The sequence below is a fragment of the Anas platyrhynchos genome, chromosome 8, assembly GCF_047663525.1.
Source record: "Anas platyrhynchos isolate ZD024472 breed Pekin duck chromosome 8, IASCAAS_PekinDuck_T2T, whole genome shotgun sequence".
Classification (NCBI taxonomy): domain Eukaryota; kingdom Metazoa; phylum Chordata; class Aves; order Anseriformes; family Anatidae; genus Anas; species Anas platyrhynchos.
In genome coordinates this window covers 273,698-293,412 of record NC_092594.1, presented here as the reverse complement: position 1 = coordinate 293,412, position 19,715 = coordinate 273,698, and the positions used below count along the sequence as shown (strand labels likewise).

Sequence of the window (19,715 nt, the reverse complement as noted above, 5' to 3'; positions counted from 1 at the left end):
GAAGAACTAAAACCTCGTAGTTGGCTGCAACCCAACTGACGAGTGAGGCAGAGGAGTGAATAAGTGGGGAAAGAAATGGGCCTCAGCCATTCCTATCGGTATTTGGGGGTTCTCGCAGTGATTTCATCCTGCATAGTGACTCAACACCACCCCCACCAACCTTTTAAATGGACTTTAAGTCGATTCGAAGATCAACAGGTTATTGCAACCCAGATAACATCGGGGGGGGCCAAGCTTTACTTCTACACTATGTCAGCTGATCTCGAGGCCCTGATGCTGGGAATATATGGGATTTTATTTCTGCCCAAGTTCTAACCTGGGAAAGGGGTACTGTAAATGCCTGAATGTGTATTATTGTGCATACCGGGGGTGTGAAACCATTGCTACAGACTGGACACTCGGGGCTGGTCAGGATAAATTCTTACAAGTGGGATATGGGCTGCAAGGTTGTAACCGACAATTGGATCCTTGTTACAGGTGGCGAGGGCATGGTATAGGGTATACAGGAACCTTCCACGGAAATAAAGAAATTTGCAAGGTTCTGTATATAAATATAACAAACTCAGACGATACTAGCTGGGTACTAGGGAAAAATGTCAGATTTTACTAACATGGAACAGATAGGGGAGGACTCATACCAATAAAGAAGGAAAAACCCAAGACTTCCAAGGTAGTCGGGCCTAATAAAGAGTTATTAGGGGAAGGTTTGGTTGTCCAGACTGTAAAGATACCTGGGACTGCCCAACCTACTACAGTGTTTTCTAATAAGTCAACAGAGTTATCCTTACCCACACTGCTTCCAAGCATTGTGAAAAAAAAAAAAAAAAAAAAAAAAGAAAGGGGTTGTACCCGAGAGTAGTATGTGGAAAGTTATAAATGCTAGTTTCCAGGTACTAAATCGAACTAATCCTGAGATAACTGAAGGGTGCTGGCTATGTGTAAGTGTTAAGCCCCCATATTATGAAGCTATAGGAGATATGGGGAGGTCTGAATATTCAAACGAGTCAAATCCTTCCAAGTGCAGTTGGGGTCAGGAAATTGGGATAACTTTGACTCAAGTTATGGGAAAAGGTAGATGTATCGGCACAGTTCCAAGAGATAAAAATGATCTGTGCCATGCCACTGAAAAAAAAAAAAAAAAAAAAAAGTACCAAACACACAAATGATTAATTCCTGCAAATAACACTAGGTGGGTATGTTCATTGTTGAGAGTCACTCCTTGCCTATCTTTAAAATTGTTTAACACATCTCACAATTTTTGTGTACAGGTGGTCATTATACCAAGGATTCTATACCACACTGAAGAGTATATGTATACCCATCACACAGTGGCTGAATACCATCTGGTAAACATCATACTGGGGTGGTAAGAGATACAATGACTAAATTGCGGGAAGGATCAGAAAAACGCAAAAGGGAAAATGAGGCTCCTCAGAATTGGTATGAATCCTGGTTTAATTACTCACCTTAGCTTACTACACTGCTAACAACCATAGCGGGGCCCTTGTTGTTACTTATATTAACACTGACTTTTGGACCATGTATATTCAATCGAGTAATTGCAATTGTGAAAAGACAATTGGAAGCTGCTCATCTTATGCTTGTGTATGCTAAGTATGAATCTCTTGAGCAGGAGGAGGACGACGCAGAAACTTTGATGCTCAGCAAGAAAATATTGCAAAAATTCAATGAACAAAATATGTTAGAAAAAGAAAAAGGAGGGATTGTGATAAATTAGTAGGGGCTTGTTCATTGTCCTTGAGAATTTAAAGAATCTACTGAGGAGATAAGGTTTCACAACTCACAGCATTGTAACATGGGGACAAATGGGGAAGGGGGGTTGGGTAAACATCCTTGTTAAAACAAGGATTTTGTAAGATACCACCCACCCACCTCAAGACATCCTATTTTGCCCCCACCTGAACACAAGCACAACGCATGATCACCGGAGGAAGAATAACGACCCCCAACAACAGACTGCGCAGCCTCAGAACAAGTCTCAACAAGTCGACAAGTCGACAGGTCAAGTCTCGACAAGCCAGAACTTGAATGCTCTAAAACAGCGACACTGGAAAGGGGAAGTTGAGTGCTGTGGTGGAGCGGAGACTCCCCAGCCGCCCAGCGCTGTTTTGCTTGTGTCTGCTTACTTGATTAATAAAATAATTTCAATAGACCAGAAAATTGTGTGGTCTAACTTATAACATTAGGGGTGGCAGCTTTTTCCAAGACTGACCTACGCCTGGCACCTAATCTGCGTTTCAGTAGACGTACAGAAGGGAACAAAGAGCTGTGTTGTTAGCACTGTATTTAAAAAGCTACCGTGAAGAAGATGCCTGTGTTGAACGGACAACAGGAAGCTTTCATTGCATCTCCAGGCAAAGGAGAGGAAAAAAACATATCACTGAGGCAAAAATGTGTTTCTTCTTATCCACTTCAAGACGATGTTGAAAACCTGGTATCCTAAATGCATCTTTACCTATGGAACCACAGTCAGCTCATTGCATTGCAACTGGAAAATTTCATACTTAAAAGGGAATGACAGGCAACGAGGAAGCAGGAGCGTTCCTGGCATCAAAACTTTTGCTCTTCGAAGTTTTGGGCAAACTTCTCCCCGTTATTAGTCGGGAGAGAAGAAGACCTTCACAGTTAAATATATATAAAGGAGTAAATCTAGGTTGGACATGAACAGCTGTCACAGCTAAGGGTTCCCAGAAGCCCCATTCTGTTTTTTCTGACTTGGGGAAAAGATCAACTTTTAGCGTCTGAGGTAAAAACATTGCTAAAAGCAGCGGTATGTGGAAACACAGCGTATTGAAGAGAAGTACGTAGTGGAAGTTAAAGCAAAACGTAGACTAAGATATCTGGACACGTACTGAAGGAAGAGCTCCTCTTTATTCAACTTGGAGGTGGAAAAAAAGGGGGTTGGGGGTGGGTTTTTTGTTTGTTCGCTGTTTGTTTGTTTTTTCTCCAAAGGTTTTGGGGGTGTCCCAGCCAGCCCCGGAGGACATTCCTCCCTCAGCACCGGGCACCTGAGGGGAACTCGGGGCTGGAGAAGAAGCCGAGGTCGGGGAGCCGGGCGCCCTCAGCGCCTTTATGCCCTGAGCCGAGGCGAGCCGAGCCGGGCCGGGCCGGCCGCCGCCTGCCGGGCGGAGCGGCTCCGCCCCGCTCCCTGCCGGGGGAGGCTGAGGCACCGCGGCCCGCCGCTGCCCGCCGCTGCCCGGCCCTGCCCGGCTCTCAAACCCTCCCGGGGACGGGGGGGGGAGGCTGCGAGGCGCCGGGAGGATGCGAGTGGGCGCCGCGGGCTGCGAGGCGAGGGCCCGGGCGGCCGGCGGAGCTGGGACTCGGCGACGGCTCAGCGCCCGCCCCGCCGGCAGCGGACGACTCCCGGAGACGCAAAACGGCGGCGGCGGAGGAGGAGGCAGGCGGCGGGGCTGAGAGGAGAGGGGGGCGAGGCGGCTGCGGGAGGCGACCCCAAGCGGCCACGGGAGACCCCCGGGGAGAAGGCGAGGCGCTCCCCCGGCCGGCCCTGAGGAGAGGGGCGGCTGCGAGCACCCCTTCCCCGGCTCTGTGAGGGGGGAACGGGGCGCGGTTGGGCTGTGACAGAGCCGGGGGTATGGGGGGCACACGGGCAGGGCGAGCAACTTCGCTTTCCGTGCCTTGAAACGGGACGGAGCCAGCCGAGACCGGGCTCCCCCCCCCTCTATATACACACACGCGCTCGGTGTGGCGGTGGGAGGGGAGCGGGGCCATGTCCCCAGCCCTGCCGGGGTTTTTTGCGGTGCCGGGGGCCGCCCTGACGCCCGGCTGTCCGCCAGGTGCTGCGCGGCGCTGGAGATCGGCAGCCGGCGGGGCGAGGCGAGGCGCCTAATGGAGGCGGCGGCGGGGCGCTGAGGGAGCGGAGAGGCTGCGGCTGTCAGCGCTGCCCGGTAGGTGCTGGGGCTCCCCGTCAGGCTTGACGGAGGAGTTTGGCTTCGTTGAAGGGTGAGTCAAGGCTGAGGTGGCGGTCCCAGCCGGGACAGGCGCCCCAGAGAGCGCCTTGGGGCTGTCAAAGTGCACGGCGATCCGTGCAAAGGGGGCTTTGTTGTGGAAGGCCTGAGGTGAACACGAGCAGCCCGCTGGAGGGGGAAAGGAGAGGGGAGTTTGGAAAGCTGCGCTGCTGGTGTTAAGCAGCAGCCTGTGCTGTGTTGGTGTTTGCTCAGAGGGGTTTCACGCACGAGGAGCTGGTGGGTGCTCTGAGGAACCTGGTCCAGCTGTGGAGAACAACCTGTATGAGGCAAACCCCAGGACCTAAATGCCATAGGCTGTAAGTCCAAACCTCCCCGAACAAGCAGACATTATGTAGAAAACCCATTTGTTACCGTCTTGAAACCGCCTCTTCCAGTTACGCTGTTAATTGGGTTCCCCGGAGCTCGTTAGAAGGAGGTGCCATTTTTTCTAAACGAGGTGACTGCTAACTTCAGGCTGGCAGTCCTGCTAGCTTTCCTCAGCCAAAAAGCCCTCTGCATTTCCGTAAAGCACCTGTGCACTGTGCTTGTTTAACAAAGACAAGTTTGAGACATAACACTTGGAGGTAGGGCACGCATTCTCTTTGTGAGGCTTTCCTACTCCTTGAATGCTTCTTGTGGCTCTCCTGGGCTCTCTCTTCTCTTGCCAAGCCCTCGATGACCTGTGCCTGCTTCAGCTGCATCCAGCGCTCCATTTGCTAGCCGTAATTGTCGTCATTTATCTCTGCTGGTTATTACTGGGAAAACCGATGTTTATCGCTGCGTGTCCACGCATCCCTGGAGCCTGTTAGAGCTGGCTTTTGAACGGTTCTGCCTTTTGTAAATTTCTCTACGCTGAAGAATTTCTGTCAAGTGATGGACTTTGTGCTGTTGTTAGGATTCCTTTTGTTCCTAATGTACCAAAAAGGCTGTTTCCTTGGGTCTTTTGCTTCCCTTAGCAGTTTGTGGTGTTTCACTTAGGCTTATTACTATCCTTGCGCTGTTTTCTCCCCAGTCACTTACAAAGCCTGAGGGACAGGATTAATTTTTTTTTAATCTAGTTACCATTAATATAAATGATCTTTTTGTTTGGATGTGACTTCTGAATTCATAACAGTCTTACTTCAAAGATCTACGACTGGTTTTGAAGTCTGATGCTTTCTTCAAGTTTGAGTTGAGAATTTCTTCCGTCTTTATGGAACTAACTTCTAAAGCAGCAAGTCAGTGTAAACTGTTTTTCTAGTTCTGCTTGCAGGTAATAAATATAACCGAGGCATACTCGCTTGTGGCTGAGCTCTGGCCAATCTCTATTTCTATGGTCAGTTTCGCTTTGTGTCTCAAGGCTGAAGTCTAGCTGAGAATTCCCCTGTGCCAGATGCAGTATTTTTGTATATTATGAAATTAGCCTCTCTAATTCTGAGAAATCCTGAGCCTGTTGCAAAATTGACAGAACGAGCTCTTTGGGGTCTGTTTAATAGAAGTCCTACGTGATAAGTTTTGGGGTGATGAGGGGAGGGGACATTCTGACCACATTTGGCGCAGTGCAGGAGGGCCTGGACGCGCTGTTCCCTTCTGCGAACTCACGGTCGGTATTCCCTCTCCGTCCTGTGCCAGAGACGTGAGGTCACTGATCCATAAATGCCCGAGATGGTTTGCCTCGGAGTTGCCGGTGACTTGTAAACAAGTGATGCAATTTTCAGGATAGCACGGTTTCCCCTCCTCCCTTTGTTTCCTCGCTATTTCCCAGTCAGGTACCAGTATCAGTGTTCAAGTCCGGCTGTCGGTTGTATCACCTTTGCCGAGTGTGTGCTCACAGGAATCCAGTTTTGTGGTGTTATTAATTAACTTTCTGACACTGTCACATCAGGCACTAAAGGTGCTTCCTCCTGCAGTCTACACAAGGGATGTGATGACTCAAGTTTTCAACATCTTTATTGTCATTGGTAGTATTAATTCTGATGTTCATCTTTTATTGCAGTCCATCATGTTAGTTTGGTTTGGTTTCGGTTTGGTTTGTGGTTTCGTTGTTGGTTTTTGGGGTAGCTCAGGGCCTCCTGAAATACTCCAACCACTCTGCTGCATAAATAGTTGTTTCTTTTTCTGTGGAGATGGGAGCCACCAAAAATGCCTCCTTTCCTTATCCTGTAGCAGCCAGATGGCATTTCGTAACGCTGCGCCGTGCCTCCCTTTGGCTGATGGTTCATTTCCAGTTCTCTTGCCTTTCTGAGAGCTGGAAGGAACCACACCAGGACCACTCACCTCTTTTCGTGTACCCTTCAGAGTGCAGTGAGCTGCAAGGTGTTGCATAAAGCAGCATCTCTGCTTCCAGGGGATCCTTTCTACCCAGCTCTGGAAGTCAGCCCAAAGGGAGCACACGGCTGCTGACGTGGGAGAATGTGAAGGGAAAAACAGGCAAGAACTCTGACCACGTTGCTACTAGCTCTTAGAAGACCTTGGAGATGGATCATGGAGAGCTTAACGATGCAAACATGCTTTGAAAGTTTGACTTCTGCTTGCACCTAACAGGTCCAGAAGAGCTCACTTCCAAAAAAACCAACAGGCTTCCAGTTGTGTTTGGAGCCGTTCCAGAAAGCCACTTGGTGTTGCAGGTTCTCGTTGGGTGCCTTGGCCTTCTTGACCCACAGCTTGAAGCCGCTGCTGGAGCCAGCCTTGGAGCCAGCAGGGAGCTCCTGAACTTTGTCATGGTTATGGCAAAGGCTGCAGGTGTTCAGCGCCCTGAATCTGGAGAGCATCTCTCAAGCCACATATAGTTTGTGAGACCAGAAAGAGCTGCCGGCTTATGTTGCAGGAAGCACGGCCGAAAGCACGACAGACACACAGTAGAGTCAGATCATGCTCCATTTTATTGCCCGAATAGCCTAACTTTTATAGAGAACTTAACGGGTGGACAGTGTTTCACACAAGATTATTGGTCAAAAGCACTCAGACAAACAACTGCAAGAAAACAACCCCACCTGCAAGAAAACAACCCCCTTGTGATTAGCAGTCACATAGACCTTGTCCTTGAAGCCAGCTACTGGTAACAATATTTTTCTGAATTCCTCAATTGGGCGATGTGGGAACACTGTCATGGGAACTTCTCATAGTTGCCCTGGTAGCTTGGTTTGCTCAGCTACAGCAAGCCATGGGATTTTTGCTGTTTCAAGAAATCCCTCAACAGGCTTATAATGAGTGCTGTGACTTAGGCGCACGGTTTGTAGAGGTTTTAAGGCGTAGTGCATGAGTGCCAGGCTCCTGTTTGGTCACTGGGACAAAACGAGATCTGGGAATGTTGGATGTCCTAAAAAGAGTACAGGGGAGACAACCGGGGAGGAGATGTGGCTCTTGTTGGCCTTGTTTAGCCCCCAGCCCCTCTACACCCCACAAACCTTAGTTACAGCTGTGGGCTTCTGCAGAACGTCACAATGCCTAGTAAATCTTCGGGATATACTTTAAAAGCAGGAAAATACTGTGTTGGTTTCTTTTTTTTTTTGTATACATAGGGCAGCTGCCAGCAGCAGCACCTGCTGGAGTCGAGGGTGCTGAGCAAGGCAGGGTCGTGTCCCGAGCAGCAGTCACAAGGGGAGCTGAGCGGAGCCCGTCTGAAAACTCGGGGGGTTTCTGCTTCTTAGCAAGCCGAAACACAGCTCCCCGTCCCCAGTACTCCTCGCTGTGAGGATGAGGACTGAGGAAGGCTCACCCTGCCTGCAGCTTCTTCAGTTCTTCGTGCGGGGAACTCGTGGAGGAGCCAGTGCCTCTGGAAAGAAAGCACCTGTTGGTACTGTGGGCATCCGAGCGTGATGCTAACCCACGCAGCGCTGCCCCTTGCATCTGACAAATGTTTTACAACTTCAACTTCTTTGCAGGTTCTACTTAAATTTGGTGGAGGAGGCTGTGGCTGAGCAGAGAACTAATTTGTTATTTCACTAACTGGAATAATTTACAATGGAAAGAAGCTTTTTTTAGTTAAAAGTTGTGTTTCTGATTACAGCTTCCGGTATTTTACCACAAACACTCTTTTTAAACTTGATTCCTGACAAGTCGCTTTTCTCAATTCTCGCGTTCTTGGACTCCACCAGGGGAAAAGGAAGGCCCTGCTAATATTGCTTGGCTGTTTCCTTCCGGAGGAAGGAGGGGAGAGTTGAGAAAAAGAGGAACGAAGTAAAATGAATTTACTCTTTGCACACGTGCTGAAAGAATAGGCAGGTGTTCTTGGGAATATCTCATTTAAATCTCTGTGTATGTGTTTCGAGAGGATGCGTCCTCACTTAGAGGAGCCAACATCCCATTGCTGGACCTAATCCTGATGGGGCTGGCATCTGAGGGTTACGCGGGCTGCTCCCGGCAGGGCTCTTCCCACGCGGGGAGGCCGAGGGAGTCGGTCGAGCACTGCTCCGCTGCCTGGAAAGATTCAGTCATTTCCACCCAAAGCGAGGAAATAAAAAGCTCGGTCAGCCATTTCATCTGGAGATACCCCGCCCTCCTCCAACAAATACGAAAAAGGGAAAATGTAGGCTTGGGCCCTCACATATCCCAGCAGTTTGCACCCATTCGGGCGATGCGATTGGGGTCGGGGCAGGCAAAATAGAAGTTACCTTTATTTTTTTTTTTAATTTCGGCAGAGGAAGTTATAAGGTTGATGTTGCCCCTTTGATATTTGATTTAACCCACTGACTGCCCGGGAAGGAAGGAGTCTGTTTAGTTTACCTTTGTCCTAGATTCAGTTTTAATATCTCATGTTTAAATGGGGGGGGATCTTTATTCTTAATGATTCATGCCGCCTCAAAGCACAGTGGTTTCTACTTGTGTGCTGCCTTTCCCACTGGGGGATGCAAACACAAGAACAATCATTTCAGACTCCTCCTTCAGTTTCCAAGAGAACCTTAGCTGCTCAGGGATAGCTCTGAATTTTAAAAGCATTTTTTTCTTCCAAATTATGTATTGATTGCACATAAAATAGAAGCACCGTAATATGCAATTTCAAACAAATGCACGGGGGTGCTTGGTTGCTTTTAATGCTCCTCCTTTATTTTTATTTTATTTTTTTTCCTCCAGCAGAAAACAAAAAGTGGATTCTGTTCCCATAAGCCGCTCTTGCAAAATCCGCACAAACATTTATTAGTCTAGACACAGAATATTCTCAGCCGGCCTCAGCCTGATGATGGCAAAAAGAAATAAAAATAATAATAATAAAAAAAAAAAAGAAAAGGCAAGCTAATATTGTACTTGGCTGTGAAAAGGGAAGGGGGGAATCATGCCCCAGGCTAGTGAAGCTGTAACATTTTGCTGGGGCTGCCTGCAACAACAGATGCATCTCGTTCCCCTGGGCTTCCAGTCCTGCCTATTCTCTTCTGCTGAACTTGGCCGCTCGCAAACATTCCCTGTGAGTACCACACCCCGGGCTTCTCCTGGACGCTTTTGATTTGATTGAATGATGGCACCAGGCATGCTCCTCTTCACCAGGCCTGCTCTTGTGCCCCAGAAATCATGTAGCGAATTCATTGATTGGAAAACGTGCAAAATAGGTGGGATCTGGGGTGACTGGTAGAAATCAAAAGGGTTTGAAATAGGCGATGTGACCGCAGCTTAAACCTGCAGGAAGGGAGCATCGACCCGAATGGTTTATCTGAATCTTCAGCTGCAACTTCTGTAAATACCAGCTCCTTCTCCTCATTTGCTACCATGGCAGTTTGCAGACTTTTGCTGTGTTAAAAGGACAAATCATAGTTGTGCGCGTTTGTTTGATCAGGCCTTTACCTCAGTGCTCATGTTCTCAGACTGCTGGGGTTTTATATTTTTGTCATTTTCTTAGAAAATGGCGAATGATGCATATCCCGGCTTCCAGATGATTAGTTCCTGTTGCTCCCAATTTGTGTCAGGCTGCGTTTGGTTGGAAATGAAAATGTAATTGCAAATTCCCCTCAACAGCACAACATGTCTGTGGTATTAATTAAAGCACTGTAAATACGTAGAATATCTGAGAATGCATTCCTTCAAGCGTGGCCGTGTTTTTTTAAACCTACAGAGGAGGCAAAATACGGTATTTAGGCTTAGTAGATGAAATGTATTGCTTCTGTGGTGGCAGATCCGTGTCTTGAGACTTTAAACCTGGTGGATCTCGTGCTCGAGCCTTCAAAGGAGATGTTACATAGACAATAAAACGTCCTGCTTTTCGGGGAGGGCTCTCCTTAGGTCACTCAGAAAACGCCTTCAGTCTTCACTCACTGCAGCATTCACAAAGTGAATGCCTTCCTGTAAGGTTAGTCACCGATGGCCACTCATTCCATGCTTTCACTAAGAAAAACCTTCGCAGCTTTGAATCCGAATTTCCTGCCCCGCGTTTAGGTGAGCCCGGAGCGGCGTCAGGCATTGCTGGGCTCCTCGTCCGGCGGCGCTGGTGAAGTGAAAGATGCCAAAAGTGAAGTTTGACAGTGAGCTCGGGGGCTTGTGCTGGCCCGGTGGCACTCTAAGCCCCCGTGTCTGAGCAGCGGGAGCATCCGAGCAGCACAGGACGGAGCTCAGCAAGAGGCTGGGGTCAGGGCACTGCTGCAAATAGAAATGCTTTGCTGGCTGCAGAGGTTAACCAGGTACGCAGCGCTGTTTTACTACATGGTGGAGACCTACGGAGAGTGTTTCTGCCCTCCTTTTTAGCTGAAACATCCCCAGATTCTAAGGGGAAAAGGAATAGAAGGGACTTGCGGAGTAATGTTCTAGTGAAACCCAGCCTTCCTAAAGAAGCCTGCCTGAATAATTCCTGTGAATAACAGACTGTGTTCAGCTATTTCCTAACATAGAAGCGGTGCTGACTGCTTCTTCAGAGTAACATAAGTTAGTGATGCTACTGAAATAGTTGTGGTTCAGACGTAGATCTGATTTCTCCTAAGCACGCTGAATTCACAGCTGTTGATCCTCCAGAGGAGGCTTTGCAATTGAACACCTGGAGAATAGGTAAATTTCCCGCTGCTGTTCTCCTCTCCTCTTGTTTTGTTTTGTTCTGTTTTCCTAGTAGCATAGGCTTTAGACTCTGAGGAAACGGGCTGCTTTTTTTCATTTCCAACACTGGCTGTTCCTCCTGAGCCCTGCCTTCTATTTTTGCAGTCACAGGATATGTGAATGTAAATTCTTGGGAGAGAGGTAGAAAACTCTGTTTCAACTGGTGTCTTTTTCGGCTATGTTGGGAGACCAAATAGGGTGGTTTTGAATCTTCTGGCTCTTATTCAGAGCAGCAGCATGTGGAGGGAGACAGATGCGTTTGCTTTTTTAGTGCAATGGCTTCAGAAGCAAGAGGGGAAAAAACACTTTCTCTGGGAGCTGGAGAAGGTGTCCTAATCGCAGGAGAGGTTTCTACATGGCATATCTTTCTTTGCGAGTGTTCCTGTAGTCCGGAGGTTTTTGTTTGTTTGTTTGCCTTTGGAAGGTTTTACTGTTAATCTTCACGTCCTTCAGCAGAAGTGAGAAATGTGATTTTATTTTGTGCAGTGTCACGGACCCTCTGAAATCTACTGGGAATGATGAATACCTCGCAGAGTACCGATTTGATGACGGTGGAGACAAGGAGAAACCAAGAAGATCAAAAGAACGTGACCTCATTTCAAAAGAAAACGTTTTGTACGGCAAAGAGTCTTCTGAGCCTGGTGAGAAATTGCGGCAAACTTCCTCTCTCAAGTGTGACACTGAATGTAGCTCTAAAAAGCTTTCCTCCTCATCTATTGCAGAGAGATGCCAAGGTAGAAAGGACAAGACTAAAAACACTGAGAAAGAGCATTACCAAAGCAAGAGGGAACATGCTCCTAGTGAAGAGAAGGAGAGTCAAAAAGCAGGTCCTTCCAGCGGCCAGGTTCAAAAGGCGTCACGCTGGAGCTCCGAGTTCGGCAGCATTCCGAGACCGTTTTGGCGGTTGTGGAGACGGCCCTGGCTGAGGTGGCTGCTGCTGTCGCTGCTGTCCCCTCTGTCCCCGCTGTTGCCGCTGTTGCCGCTGTTCCCGGACCTTGGAGACCCCCGGCGGCTCCCTGTGACAGGCCCTGTGGCCCCGGGGAGCTGCCCGCCGCCTCGTCGGCCAGCCCGGCAGCAATCCTGCCAGCACAGGATAGCTCACTGCGTTTCAGGGTAAAGTGACGATTAATTTCTATTTCCTGGCCTGGGTGCTGCTTCCTTCTTTAAGGAAGCTTCAAGGTTAAAGGTTAAGCTCAGTTATGTCAGGGCCCAAGTCTGTTTCGTGAAGGGGCTCTTGTACAAAAGCTTAAGCTGGGATTGACTCTCCGCTAAGCGGAGGCCAAACGTGTACCTACTGAGAAGCAGGTCCTAAGTGATAACGTTTTCTGAAGAGACTGCTAAACACATCTGAACAGTGCTGCTGCAAAACTCTGAATGGGGGGATAGCAACTGTCTTAACTGATCTGGAATCTTGAGTTTACTTTTCAGTGGACAAGAGGTGTGTCTCTCAAGGCAAACAAAGAGAGGAGTAACACCCGATACTCATGTCAACATAAATTTATGCTCAGAGCGTAGGTGTAGGAACAGCATCGGTATGTATATGGAACATCGGGAGAGGAAGCTCTGTCGGTATTTACAGTTTTTCTACTACCTTGTCAGAGAGACGTTATCTCCACATTAGAAATGGATGTATTTTGAAAAAGTGGTGGTGGATCGGATTTCTTCTTTCTAGTGTTAATATTTGCTCTTGAATCGTACTTAATACCTGGTAACGCCTCAATCAGTTGTCAAAAATAAACTTAAAAATGTGTAAGGCTTATCTCATTGGTCAGTATAAAGATCAAGGCCTTTCCTTTTTTCCTTTTCCTTTTCCTTTTCCTTTTCCTTTTCCTTTTCCTTTTCCTTTTCCTTTTCCTTTTCCTTTTCCTTTTCCTTTTCCTTTTCCTTTTCCTTTTCCTTTTCCTTTTCCTTTTCCTTTTCCTTTTCCTTTTCCTTTTCCTTTTCCTTTTCCTTTTCCTTTTCCTTTTCCTTTTCCTTTTCCTTTTCCTTTTCCTTTCTTCTTCCCCAGTATTGTTTTTCTGTTCTCCTTCTCACTGCAGTCTTGATTTTGTTTCTTGTCCCTTAAATGTGTTTTCAATGCGTTGCTGAAACATTTTCTCTTTCAATCCGAAAAAAGGAGCTGTCACTGGTGAAGATCGGAGCTTATCTGAAAATCCCTGAGCCCAGGAGCTGTCACCTTAGTCTTCCAATCGGACAAGGACGACTTCATTTCTCGTGTAAATGCATTTTTCAGGTTTGCGTATTGTTTTTTCAGGAACGGAAAGTGTGTATAGAATGGATTTAAAATCAATCTTAAATGTAAAATGTCAAGGGAAAAAAGTTCTAGTTACAACCTCTGCACACAATTTGCCAGCTGTGGGACTAGGAGTTTTCTTATTTACTGTGTTTTGTTTAACGTGTGTGAAGTTTAATGGATAGCAATCAAGGCGTGCTAGAAATCTGAAAGCACTTTATGCTTTGTTCTCTCAGTCATTTTGGTATAACAAACTAGCTTATGTTTTAAACCCTCCATTAGGTTAGTGGTTTCCCTATAGGTAACAAGTCCCTGTGTGCTACAGTAAGACAGTAACAAAACATGAAGTATAGAAGTTCATCCTGTCATTATTCAGCTTCTGCCTACGGACACACAATTATGCTTATTTAAAGCGGTATCACCTTGAAACCTAATCAGCATTTTAAAAAGGACTTTGTAGCAGTTATTGGCTTTTGTCCTGGAGGGCTGAGGTTTGTTTTGTTTTGTTTTACATTCAGCATTTCCGTTTCTAGCTTACATTCCCCTGTTGTTTTGCATGAGGAAAACGTGCAACTTTAGAAAGCAGAACGGAAAGAGCTGCTTTTTAGTCTAACGTTTCAGTTTTTTGTAGGAGTTTTAAATGTGGTAGGAGTAAAACACCAGAAGTACTGCTGCCAAAGTTCTATTCAAACTCGTATTTCTTAGAGAAGCAGAAGAAGCCCAGGGAGAAATAAATTTGCAAACGTGCTCTTCATGCTCTCCTTTCCCAAGATTTCTCTGAGATATAGCCCATCCTCTGTGGGTTTTGAGGTATATGGTTCCCAGGAGTGAGAAGGAGGGCCAAACATCTCTCTTCTTGGATCTCAACATGCCAGGGCTTTAGTGTACTGCCACTTACGGCTCCGCTTTTTCACCTGGAAAAAGCGACCACATGATGTAGACTGAGGAGCTCTCACAAATTAACTTGCTATCACAAAGTGACGCCCAGAAAAGGTGTATTTAAAAGCTAGGCTCATTATAGAATAACAACAACCCCCTCGTGATTGGTGCAGTAGACAGTGAGGTAGAGGGCGATCCCTGGAAAGACAGAAGAAAAGGAGCAGTGAGTTCTGGGTACCTTTGTGCACACGAAACAGAAAAACGCAGGCAGTGAAGTAATAGTGTTCCGTTACTAACGCCAGCAATAGATAATTGCAACAATTATCTATTAGATCATAGGTAATAATTAACAGATAATTGTGCAACTCTGGAAATCAATAAATAACTGATTCCCCTCAGAGAATGTCTTCTACATTTTTATATTAAAAAGACTCCAGAGTTGTAATGGATTAAAATCCTACGGAAGTGAAAGAAATGGCATCAGCCACTAGTTCTGCAGAAGCTAAAAGTAATACCGATAGAGTTTAGATGGAAATTTTCACTTTGTGTGTTTGGTTTGGGGATTCTTTTTAAATCATTCATACCAGCGATTTAGTTCTTAAGGCTGTTTCTTTGAGATTAAGTGACAGGACTTCTGCTACTCTTTTCTTCTTGGAATGCTTCTTGATATTCTTACGTCAACCAGAACTTCTGTCTCTGTCGCAGATGTCAACAATGACCGTAGTTAAGAAGCCCAAATCTTCAAAGTCTAAAAAGCCCCCTTCAAGGCGGTCTGGCAAATCCAAGAAACCAAGTACTAAAATACTGATGTCACGCACCACAAACTGGGGCCAGATACCGCCTGCAGAAGATTCAAGCCAAGTCTCTGTGGCCCAAGGACGTGGAGGTGCTATTTACTGTAGATCATCTGAAAAATCTAAGGCTTTTGCCCCAAGAGATCTAAGTAAGTGTGAGCTTTATCCTGACTCCATTTTCTTCAAAGCAAAAGTAGAAAATGCAGTTCTTACTTGTTGCACTGATAGAGAAGGGGACTAGTGTGAACAAAGACTTCAAAAGCAAATCCCCTGAGGCAGCTGAAGTGACTGATGTTACAGAAATTAATTTTGATATATTTACAGTCAACAGAGAAATCTGGGGAGCTTTGTGTAATGCACAGATTCATCCATGTCTTTTCCGTTTTGCAAAGAAAAGTGTTTGATTGTTGCTATTCACAGCTTCCATTTTTCACACGTTTTTTGAATGATAACATTGCTCAGGAAAAGATCTGGTATCTGTAGGGGTACCGTCATTCCTAGTTACTACTTTTTACCTTTTTTCCGTATAATTTCAAGTCTAAGCTTGTGGTTTAAGTTATAATAAGGAAAAAAACAGTAGTTGAGTTAATCAGGTTAAAGATTATAGGTGGAGAGGAACTTGGCATTAGGTACTACAAACAGAATGGCAGTTAGCCTTGCCTTAGAAAAATTAAAATGGTTGACGAAAGTTTTTTTTTTTTTTTTTTTTTTTTTTTCCCCAAAACATTGTGTTGACCAGCCAATTTGAATTTGGCGGTATTAAAGCTGTCTGCAATAAGTTTTTCTGGCTGCGATTGTAGCTAGCTCCTCTAGGTGCTCCTGCAGAATAGTATTTTTTTAAATACCTTTCTTAGAAACAAACAAACAAAATCTCTTTTAAATTTAACTTTCTTGCAGTCGTTAATGATGGAATTGCTCCACCACAGAGCATTCTTTTTCCACCTGAGAAGATTTGTATGGATTGGCGAGAAACACAAAGTGTTGGAGTTGGCCTGTACAATCTTGGCAACACATGTTTTCTTAATGCTACTCTACAGTGTTTGACCTACACACCCCCACTTGCCAATTACATGCTTTCTCTCGAGCACGGCCAGTCATGTGAGTACTTTCTAACAGTATTTCGAATCTGTTGGACAGCTGTGAAGGTGAAAGAACAGCAGTGATTCTGAGACAAACTTATTTGCCTGATTTTACCTGTAGAAGCTGGCTTTGAGCACTGTATTAGCAGTGGGCTCCGAATAGCATATGGAGTGCAATTAATGCACTATGTTTGTTTAATGAATTTATTTATGTATTTATTTATTTATGTATTTATTAAAGGATCATTTATTGCTTCGTGGGAATAATGAAGTGCATTGGACGGTAATGCATTTAGTAGTAATTTTAGAGAGTAATACATTTTTCAGCCTGTGGAGTTCACATTCCTGTCAGCCTTTACAAATGTGACTTTGCAGTAGTCTTTTAGATTTCTCATCACAAAATGCATTTGAATACAGGCTTAGTGGATATTTTTATTCTGTAAAGTTGTGTGAAATGAAATGTTACAAGACTGTTGGGACATTGGCATCTTGGGAGAATAGAATGTAGCAAGGAGAGTGGATATCGTATCTATAGTTTAAATTTTACTTAGATGTTTGTTTGTAGTTATGGATATTTTGCTGGACTGGGATGCTTTCTTCTTTCACTCTTCAGGTCGTGAACAAGATTTTTGCATGATGTGCACAATGGAGACTCACATTAACCAGGCCCTGCGTTGCACTGTTGATGCCATCGAGCCTACGCATGTTATCAGTAATCTCAGTCGTAAGTGGCTTCAGATGTGTTTCTTTTCGATAGCTTGTAATCTTCAAATACTTATTTGATGTGTATAAGTGGTTTTAACACTAGAAAGAAGAGAGATTTTAGAAATAGAAGAATGATTTCATTTTTAAATGAGGTGAATACTATCATCTTCTTCTTTAGGAATAGGACAACATTTCCGTTTTGGCAGTCAAGAAGACGCACACGAGTTCTTGCGCTATACTGTTGATGCTATGCAGGAAGCGTGCTTGAATGGAAGCACCGAGTAAGCATAAACAAGTTCACTTTCATACATTCTCTAGCACCTTCTAGTCCTTTATTTACTATGAAAAATGATCTCTAGCACCTTTTAGTGCCTTATTTACAATCAGCAACGAAAGTGTACATCATCCTTAGTTTTCATAAAACTCTTTGAAGAATTAACTGTGCGCCTTAAATCTTCTGAGGTCTGATTCTAATTTATTTCCAGATTGGACAGATCTTCTCAAGCTACCACCATCATTCATCAAATATTTGGAGGATTTCTAAGATCGAGAGGTACTTTAAAAAATATTAGTGTCCTTAGAACTGATCTGTGTCTTTTGTCGGTAGTAAAGCAGTCTGTAGTTTGTCTAAAGTAGTATCTGTCAACAACTTGAATTTGGACAGTTAGTCTCCTTCACATAAGGTTAAGCATTTATATTTTGCTTCCAGTGAAGTGCTTGAATTGCAAAGCAGTTTCGGATACGTATGAGGCATTTCTTGATATCGCTTTGGATATAAAGGTAAGATGTTTTCTAAATATAATTCATGATGTTTAAGTACATGCCTAACTTTCTAAATTAAACTTGTTTACCTTAAAAAACCAAACCACATATAATGTTAAAACGTAAGAGCTTGGTGGTGCTAAGGAAGTGGATTGGACTTTGTCCGTCTGTGGAACCCATGTAAATAGTCTCCACATTTGCATTGGGTTTAAGGGGAAAGAATTCTCTTTCTGCAAAAATTATAATGCTGTCATACTTCTCTGTTGTTCTACCCCAATGTACATCTAATTGTTAGACTGATGAATTTGTCCCCAGTATTGATGACAAAGCACACTATAGATGCTGTCTAGGCTACTGGAAAAGTATTTGTTCCGAAGTCAAATGACTTCCAGGTGAGGTCAATGCTGAGCATGCTCTTTCTGCCTCCTTCTTCACAGTGCTCATAGTAGATCGCTTGAGTATGTTAGTAAGATTCTCTTATAAACCACTAGTACGTCTCTGGAATTTTGAATTTACGGTGACTTTACGCTCTTCTTTCTCGCTCCTCTAGGCGGTTTCATCTGTTACCAGAGCTCTGGAACTCTTTGTGAAACCTGAAGAGCTGGGTGGAGAGAATTGCTATAAATGTAGCGAGTAAGATTTTGACGAATTAGGTCTTAATCCTAGATGTCAGTTTTATATGTTGCATGACTCTGTTGGACTACCTCTAAACTTTGGATCTACTTACGAGTTTTGTGGAAGTTTATAAAACACTTGGATTTTTGTTTCTTTGGAGGGGGGAAGTCTTGTTCAGAGGCATTCCCTATGGGTTTGCAATTCTCTGGCTCGTATTTTGCCATCAGAATTCAAAAAGAGATACTTTTGTTCTTTCTATTTATTAGCTCTCGACAGTACTTTTCTTGATGTAAACTGCCCAGTTTCCGTTGTTCTCTGGGCTGGCGGCTAATTTTCACTGCTTACGCTGTAGGTCCTACCTTGGAGCGGGCAATGTATCAAACTGAACTATTGTGTTTCAAAGGATGGCAGACAGTTTCAGTGTCTTTCCAGACAAGCTCAGTACATGAAGACTTCCTACTGTTAAATGTCTCCCTCCTGTAGAATGACCACGTGCTTCTGTTGTATTTTTGATGTTGATAGACGACCCATGTTGGAGATTATTTGCAATTTCTAGTCCTGGGGACCAAGGCTTTCTTGTTCCACTTTCATTATTTGTATTTCCCTTGAAAGCTGAAAGAATGTATTCAGGATTGGAGTTCAAATAGCCACTTTTGTAGACCAAGAAATGGTACCTTGCCATCCAACCTGGTAATACCCTTTCGTGAGAGATTCCTGTTCCCGCTATGCCCGGGGTTTTGGGAGAATTTACCTTCTTCACTGTATTAACAAACCTGACACGCAGTGCATGGGTTTATGAAAAGAAAAAAGACCAACCTATTATGCAAGTAAATGTCATTCAAATAGCATAGGCATGCGTGAGACATTAAAACGAGTTTGTTTTGGGGGTGAAAAAAGAAGATGCCTTCAAACACTTATCTCTGCTTGTTTTTAAGGTGTAAAAAGATGGTTCCTGCATCCAAGAGATTTACCATACACCGTTCTTCCAAGGTTCTCACAATATCACTGAAAAGATTTGCAGATTTCACAGGTGGAAAGATCAACAAGGTATATTTACCACTGTAATGCAACTATATCATCGTGTAATGGGACATCCCCCAAAGCTGAAAGTTGTTAATATTTTCAGACAATAATTGTAGACTAACGACTATGGCTTATTCTTTCTCTTACTATCAATAAAGTTCCCGCTTGACAAGAAGCATATGCTTTCCTCTGAGAAGGCTGATTCATCAGGAAACAGTTCTCTGCAACTTCTAGTCTTCAACATTGTTTATGGGAAGACTTATTTGTAGTGAATCAAGAAATATCTTCTAGAAATATATTCTAGAAATAAATTCTAGTCTGTGTTTTTTGGAAGTGTTTTTCTCTGGCTAGTCCACGAAGTACTCTGGGATAATTTTTCTATCTTCTTGGTCTCTCTTTAGGAGGTGAAATACCCGGAGTATTTGGACCTGAGAGCCTACATGTCACAGTCAATGGGAGAACCAGTGCTCTATGCCTTATACACGGTGCTGGTACATCACGGTGTCAGCTGTCACTCAGGACACTATATATGCTATGTAAAGGTAGAAGTCAACAGCATTTCTAACAGGGTAAAGGTTGTGCTGGCAAACCAATGAAAGCGTGACTAGCAGCTACTGTTTCTAGGGAAAAAGATTTCATTATATTTTTA

At 44.7% G+C, this 19,715-nt stretch overlaps 1 protein-coding gene across 6 annotated transcripts in view; it reads left to right on the top strand.

The window, feature by feature from the left end:
- The first annotated feature begins 3,058 nt into the window (after positions 1-3,058).
- Positions 3,059-19,715, top strand: part of LOC140003066 (ubiquitin carboxyl-terminal hydrolase 42-like) — a 37,641-nt gene continuing 20,984 nt past the window's right edge. Inside the window, exons 1-13 of one of the 6 annotated variants that reach the window (XM_072041788.1) lie at positions 3,059-3,418; positions 3,816-3,926; positions 11,463-11,617; positions 11,699-13,192; positions 14,794-15,031; positions 15,780-15,980; positions 16,575-16,685; positions 16,845-16,947; positions 17,152-17,219; positions 17,376-17,446; positions 17,979-18,061; positions 18,979-19,090; positions 19,468-19,608. In XM_072041788.1, the coding sequence (XP_071897889.1) occupies positions 14,794-15,031; positions 15,780-15,980; positions 16,575-16,685; positions 16,845-16,947; positions 17,152-17,219; positions 17,376-17,446; positions 17,979-18,061; positions 18,979-19,090; positions 19,468-19,608 (1,128 nt within the window). In that variant the 5' untranslated portion in view covers positions 3,059-3,418; positions 3,816-3,926; positions 11,463-11,617; positions 11,699-13,192. The remainder of the gene's footprint in view (positions 3,419-3,815; positions 3,927-11,462; positions 11,618-11,698; positions 13,193-14,793; positions 15,032-15,779; positions 15,981-16,574; positions 16,686-16,844; positions 16,948-17,151; positions 17,220-17,375; positions 17,447-17,978; positions 18,062-18,978; positions 19,091-19,467; positions 19,609-19,715) is intronic. The other 5 variants (XM_072041784.1, XM_072041787.1, XM_072041789.1 and 2 more) reach the window with 5 other exon arrangements.